The 7941-nt window shown below is 32.7% G+C and overlaps 1 protein-coding gene across 1 annotated transcript; it reads right to left on the minus strand.

Annotated features, from left to right (window-relative positions):
* Nucleotides 1-2462: 2462 nt before the first annotated feature.
* LOC112509872 (adenine phosphoribosyltransferase 2-like) lies at nt 2463-7713 on the minus strand. The gene is made up of 7 exons (XM_025115068.1): nt 7546-7713; nt 7356-7466; nt 5489-5581; nt 4142-4291; nt 3993-4051; nt 2991-3053; nt 2463-2849 (listed from the first exon to the last, which is right to left on the minus strand). Exons 1-7 carry the CDS (start codon nt 7634-7636, stop codon nt 2835-2837), a joined length of 582 nt encoding a protein of 193 aa, XP_024970836.1. The 5' UTR covers nt 7637-7713; the 3' UTR covers nt 2463-2834.
* Between the last annotated feature and the right edge of the window lie 228 nt (nt 7714-7941).

Here is a 7941-nt window from a genome sequence, read left to right on the forward strand (position 1 = left end):
ATCCGAATAATTAGATGTGTAATCACAATATAAGAAATGATATAACTAAATTTATAATACAATTAAATAATAGAAAATAAAATAAGAGTATTTTATTAATTGTTGAATGAAATATAGTATCCTCTAATCTTGAGGAATCATACAATGCAAAGTATATTAAGCAATAACATTCGTTATATTATAAGCTTACCGATTGTTGTAAACAATAGCTAATCATGGCTGGCCAAAAACCGAAGAACTGAAATTTAAATTGGATTCATTATAGACAGATAAATTATTATTGTCTTAGTTTTGATAACAGAAAACTTAGTTTTGTGTAATGATGCTTACGATGTATAAGCACAAAAAAGGATGATGTACATGTACCATTTTTCATCCTCAACATACATCCTGACTTTAAAAACACAATAGTGAATGGACCAACCATACGGTATGTACAAAATCACRTACCAAACTTAAAGACTTCAAATATTTATAACCCAATAAATAAAATTATAATGCAATCAAAATCATAACACGAACATACATAAAATTATCACACGACTAAACTTACGATAAGAACATACTTAAAAATATAATCCAATCAAAATCATGATACAAACATACATAACATTCTAGTACACTCTAAATTACGAAATAAACTTGCATAAAATCCTTACCTTAGATCATAATCATAAATTCCCACAACCCAAACTTGAAAACTTCAAATTTTTAAGACATAATATATAAAAATTGAAGAACTCGAAAATCTGCAAATCAAAAAAGGTTCAACATAAGTAAAAATTACATAGTAAACTTGAACACTTCAAATCTTCACCTAATACATAAGAGTTATAATACAAACAAAATCACGATACAAACATAAATAAAATTATAATGCAATCAAAATCATGAAACAAATCAATATAAAATTATTACCTTGTATTGCAACCAAAAATCAAATATTGAACTTGAAGACTTCTTTAAATCATCATGACATAATGCATAAAAACTATAATGCAATCTAAATAACGATACAAACATTCATAAAATTATAGGAGAAGAGAAATAACAAAAAAACTATGAAGATTATCAATAGTAAAATAAAAGAAAAACCAAAGATGAAGAAAATAAATTTAGAGATGTATAAGATAGAGATAGAATTTGAGAGGATGTGAGAGATGAAGATGAACAAAAAGTTGTTGTTTATATATATATATATAAATAAATGATTGGAAAAGATGAATGATTTGGAGTTATGTAATTTGAATTAATATAGAAGAAGATGAATGGTTTGAAGTTGAATGCAAACATTGAAGAAAAAAAAACCTAAATTGACACAAAAAAAAAATATAGTAGTGGATATTAAAAGAATGAAGGAGAAAAAAGAGAAATAAGGTTCTAAGTTTTAGGAGAAGCCATCTCAATAACTCATGGTTTCTTCTTTAATATATAAACCCAAATAAACAAAAAGGCAAATGACCTCCAAAAAAACTGAATAGATGGGAAGAATTGAGAGGTTAAGAGAGATATTATGCTTAAATAATGTTAAATTGTTTATTTAATGATTCATATGCCACTTTATCTATACAAAAAGAAATCTATATGCCTACATAATTCCAACTATAATGTGAATGTCTCCGACTAAAAAAAGAAATATTATACTTACATAAACAAAAACTCATATCATGACTTGTCTTATTGAATGACACCTCAAATAAACAAAAATGCAAATAACATCCACAAATTTATAACTGAATAGAGAGAAAACATCGAGAGATTAATTGAGAGATTATCATAGAAGTGTACCACAAAATTATACATGAATATAGAGGAAGAATTGAGAGATTATTATAGAGGTTTACCTTGAAGAGAAAATGAAAATTTGTAACCAAATAGAGAGAAATAATGAGAGTTAAAAGAGTAATTATTAGAGGGAACATGAATAGGTTGAAACAACCTAATTAAAAGATCTTAAATGTGAATATTAAAAATCAAAAACAAATATTGAGGTAGGAAAAGCTTGAAAAAAGGAGAAAAAAAATAAAACATTTTCTTGTTTTGAGAAGAGGCCACATCATTACATGTGGTTTCTTCTTTAATATATATATAGATTGTATTCTAAAGTGGTCCAAATTCTTACGTCACATTTTGTACAATGATATGTATTTCTTACGTCACATTCTGTACAATGATATGTATTTCTTACGTCACATTCTGTACAATGATATGTATTTCTTACGTCACATTCTGTACAATGATATGTATTTGTGTGATTGAAGGATAAAAATAAGCCAAGAAATAGAAAAAAAAAAAACAAAGGAATACAGATTTGATCCATGACTTTTTCCATCACTAATTCCAATTTTGCATCTACTTCTCAAGAAATCTTGAACTTTAAAACATATACTAAAAAATTGGTCTTCAAGATTAAAAACACAAACACAAAACCATCAACAAATTGATGGTAAGTAAGAGCCACCTTTGCCAATGGTGATTCCTCATTAAACCACCAAACCATATATTCATTCATAAAATCTGATTTCTGGGTTCAATTCAATTCAAGTAATGTATTCACCTACAAGATGCACCCACCAAAGCTAATTCTTCAATTGGGAGAGAATCAAATTCCTAATAAGCCAAAAAAAAACCCTAACAATTACACGAATCCACCATCTCCAAAATGACCCTATTGTGTAACACGAAAACCATCAGACTGCTGAAAGCTCCGGGGGCGGTAGGGGAGCTTAAAAGGCGACAATGGATGGACAGATTCGTCCTTTGCCACAACTCCTAAACTCCAAAGCAGTAAAATTGATGTTCTTAACCCAAGTGTTGCTGTGTTTTGCAGCATTTTATAAAGTACATTCCTGTGTGATCAATGTTTGGATGATAACGCGATGGTAAGTATAAAACCATTGGCAAAATATTAATAAATGAAGAGTAAGCTGGAAATTATTTATAGAAAATGACACGGAAGAACGAAACTTAGAATGAAGAGCACTGAATACCAGGTCATTTAGGCGAGGTTCCACAAGAACGTAGAGGGGTACCCCATTTAGCGTCCAATTACCCTGTTAGACATGATCATTAGATTGGAGAACGTATTTATCGACTCAGATTTGTTACTAGTAACAACCGCATGGGTAGTAAAACTCAAGAAAAAAGGCTATGGACACTTAAACAAGTTCATATCCATAAAATGTGACGACTAGACAACATTTCATCATCTATGGAGGAAAATGGCAAAAAGAAACTATATGCAGTCTTGCTACCAGTCAGAACATGGGTATGCATCTATCAAGGCTTGGACCTTTGGATTGAAGCTTATAAACCATTAAAACTCAACAATGATATGAACTAGCTTGGTCAGTTGGTGCATAAACGCCTCTGGCCTGTAGCTCAATTAGCAAAGGGGTGGGTTTACTTTGCCCAAATACAAGATAGGTCAGCGGTTTGATTCCAAACCACCCCCCCTCCTCACATTGGTGTCCTTGGAGGCAGGTTCTGTGTGGGACCGGTTGGAGTTGCAGGTAATCAACTTTTTGTCCAAAATTGGTGCATAAACTTGAAAGTATATTATTAAGTTATGGCATCCCCTTAGATTGATATGATTTATCTTCTTCCGTTAAAATGTTCTTTCAGAATTCTAGCATATTCTCCCTCTACCTAAACATAAAACAGTTAAAAAAGCATTTTATAATTTTCATGTGCAAATCAATACAATTTACCATTACTATCCATAAGAATTGATCACTAAACATCTAAAATGATAAGTTTTTAATATTTTTTAGAAATAAGGTATTTAAGATGTTTTAAACAATACTCATTTGATTGATGATTGTTAGAAGAAATGTTATTCAGAACATGCAGGATCATACTTGATTATCTCTGATGAACAATTTAAAGGTACCCAAAAAGGTACAAATAGCTTAAAGAGTTGTGGAGAAACAAAAGGTTACAGTTAATGCGATAATTAATAAAACTACTTGTGGAATAACAAAAAACCTTACCTTCACCTGTGGCAATCCAATAACACATGCACATTCAACGACATCAGCTCCAACACGTTCTAGGAAAACATGTTCAAATATATATATATTATTGATTTGATCAAGTATGATGGTACTTGAAGATGAACAATGGACCTCCAATTCTTTACCTAAAAGCCTTATGGCTGCTGAGAGGGTCCCTCCTGTAGCCACTAGATCATCTACAATCAACACACTTTCCCCAGCTTGAACAGCCCCGACATGCATCTCTAGACAATCTGTGCCATACTCAAGCACATATGCTTCAGATATTACTTCACCTACACATTCAAAGTTAAGGATTCCAAGTTTAGACTTCAAAGTAAACTGGACATGCATGTGATCTTAAAAGAACAACATAAGTTAGCAACAGTTAAGAAAAACTACTCTGAGTACTCGTGTCAATGTCACAAACAGGATGGTAAAAATAACTGCTCATGTGAAATTTGGTCAGCCATGACACAGGTTTTAAAGAAGAAACAGTTCTATTAATTGGGTGCAGTATGGGAATCAGAATACATCTGATAATAATAATATCTACCCAATGGAAGCACTTCCATTCGACTGGCCTTATGTCTGATATTTCCTTGTGAGAATATGTGGAACCACATTATCCAAAAGTGCCCATGAGGAGAGAAGACAAGTTCCAGCATATATTGAGGAGAAATGGTTCAAGTCTAAACGATGTAGGACTAACACGCCCCCTCCAACGAAGGCTAGACAGGCACACATTGTCCAAGGTGTCGTGAGGGGTCTAGATGAATACAGATTGCCACAGGGTGTCAAGTCTCTAGAATGGTAGACCTTGGCTCTGACACCATGTGAAAACATGTGGAACCACATTAGATTACTCCAAAAGAGGCCTTAAGGAGAGAAAAGAGGTTCGAACATATATTGAGGAGAAATGCCGTGCTGTGTTCGCAAAACCTTTTTTACGAAGGAAAGGAAAGGGAGGGAAAGAGGAGGAAAGTAAGAAAAACTCTTGTTCTCAAAACTTTTGTAGGAGAAAAAGGAAAGGAAACAAAATGAAAGAAATCACAAGTTTACTCCCAAAACTTTCCTTCCGGATGTGGAAGGAAAGGGAAGGAAAGGAATTAAAACTTTTTGAAAAGATTATTAAAATTACAAAACTACATAACCTTTCATAATAAAGAGCATATTTTTAAAGGATATATTTGTAAAAAAAAAAATACACATTTCCTTTCCTTCATTTTCCTTCCTTTTAAAGAACACAAATAAAAAAATTATTTTCTTTTCCATCCCTTCCTTTTCTTTTCTCCCCAAATTCGAGAACACAGCGTTAAAGTCTAGCCGATGATGGACTCTTAACATTACATTTCTAAAGTTAAGAGCATAATGGTCAGCCTACCTCCAAAATAATTTGGATAAGGTTTGTTGGCCGTGTTGTATAAGAGTGGTAGATGATGTATTGTCAAAAGTTCTGATGTTGGAAACGAAAAGTAAGATTCAATGCGTACCAGGCAACTTTCTTGGTTTGCGCAGTGGAACAAATTTGGCACCAATAGCCAATGCAATTGGAGGGCCAAATATAAATCCTCTAGCTTCAACTCCTGTATATCACAATCTTACAGTGAGCAAACAACAAACATCATTAACAAGGAACGAATCAAAGAGGGAATTTACACAAGGATAATAACTACTACGCTGCCATAAGGTTAGTTAAACGTCATCAATATGTTTCTAGAATGTCGACAATAGTTGGCCTTGGTGATTTCCTGTTCTTTGAAAGTTAAATATCAATCAGATGTCATAACAACGTCTTACTCTTGTTCCTTCTTTCATTTTCCAAGTTCGAATGGCCATGAAAGTCATTATTAGCACATACTATTGCCTTTACCATTATGGTTAACTACAAAACTGAAAAGACTCCACTGAGCTTACAGCCCGAATTCAATAAAATTTTATTAATCACTATGCAAGGTAATTGAAATAAGAACCATATAACATCATCATATGAAGAATACATAAAGAAACAGAGCTTTCATTGATAAGGCCAAATTTTAAAGAATTCAACTTAGCTGCCCCTTTATAATCTATTTTGTGATGAGTCCATACCTAATCGATGGTATAAATATGTTAATTTCACATTAGACAAGGAAGAACAATCCACAAACAATATTTGGATGCTGATACGCTACATATTCTATGATTTTTAAACAAGAAGAGCTAAAAATAGGGTCCACATGTTACATCATTCATTCTTAAAGATCCAAGGGAGGATACAAGTGACGGAACATTAGATCAGGGACAAACCGCCATGGTTACTGTAACTTCTAATGACGTTTTGTCTCTATGAGGATGTAAATTAACTACCAAAATTAGCTGTCACTTTAAAATCTAGTTTTTCATGAACCCATACCTAATCATTATTATTAAGATGTTAATTACACATTAGACAAGAAAGAACAATCCACATGCAATCTTCCGATGCCGATATGCTTACATAATCTATGCTTTCCTCAACAAGGTGAGCTAGAAACAGGGTCCACATAATATTACATCATTCATTCTAAAAAATAGGGAGAAAACGTTGACCAATAATCGGACAATAGATTAGAAACCAACTAGCAAGGTTGCCAAGATGCTAATGACATCTTTATAAAAAGAGAACGGCACCTCTGGCAATTTTTTTTAAAGGATAGTATATTTATACACGGCAAATACTCGTACACACTCTCACCTTTATCGAGTTTGAACCCTTAACCACCTTGGAGGCTGGGTTTCACTCATAACCTATATACCGTTGGGCTAATGACCCTTTTGTTTCCTCACCGGCAAATTTAGTGACATCTTTTTTCCTACATTTCTGTAGCTATTCTTTAAAACCACAAAAATCTTATAAGAACCGAAGCAATAAACTAATCAATTCCACAAATTTAAGATTTTGGGGCAGAGGGAATGCAGATTTAACAGTGTTCTTGAAAAGGTGAACATCTTGAAAGAATTCGACCTCCAACCTCGATAAACAACTAAATATACTCCACCATGTTCCTAAAGATTAAGAACCCTAATTTCCAAAACCAGTGCATACATTTTATTATTCTTCATCCGAACATTTTATTGTAGGGAAACACATATTTTGAACTTAATATTCCTAGAGGGATATCACATCACGCTAAAAAAAATCCTGAAGTTAAACATCACAAACGCACATACTGGTGTACACATGCAAACAGAATAAAGTGGAGAGTTTTGTTCCTTTCTTCCCCTAAACTTTGCAGGGAAATCAAAGACCAACAATTAAAAGAGAAAAACACAAATTTAATGGCGTAGCTGCATGTAAGCGTGAGAGAGAGAGAGAGAGAGATTGAAGACAAATAATACCGGCGACAACTGAAATTTTCTTCTCTTTGTAACGATCAACAAAGATATCAACGGTATATTTAAAAGCCTTTTGATCTAACAACAGCGTTGTTATATCTTGAAACATTATTCCTACAAAAGAAATTGGACGAGAAAGAGTCAGACCACAAAGTGTTCGACGAAAATCCAGAGTGAAAGAAGGCAAAAATACCTGGTTTAGGGAAGTGGGGAACGACTCTTATGGCATCTGAGATGGCCTTTATTCTTGGGTCTCCATGTAAACCGTTTTCTTCTGCAAACATCTCTCTGTAAATCGGCGATAATTTTCCGGCAAGAAGGAGACGAGATGGAATGTGAGAAGCAGTTGATCACTCAGCTTATCTAAGCATGTCCTCTCTGCTATTTATAAGCGAATTAATATGTACTTTCCTCCCAATCAAATATCTTTTAATTATTAATTATTAATAATAATTAATTCTAAACATATTTTCAAATAAATACATACTTACAAATTTAAATACTTTTTTTTTTTTTTTAAATCTTCTTTATATATAAAAGTAAGATCCACAATAAATGATGTAACACCCTAAGAATTAAGTATTTTATA

Source organism: Cynara cardunculus (assembly GCF_001531365.2).
Source record: "Cynara cardunculus var. scolymus isolate 2C chromosome LG 3, CcrdV1, whole genome shotgun sequence".
Classification (NCBI taxonomy): Eukaryota; Viridiplantae; Streptophyta; class Magnoliopsida; order Asterales; family Asteraceae; genus Cynara; species Cynara cardunculus.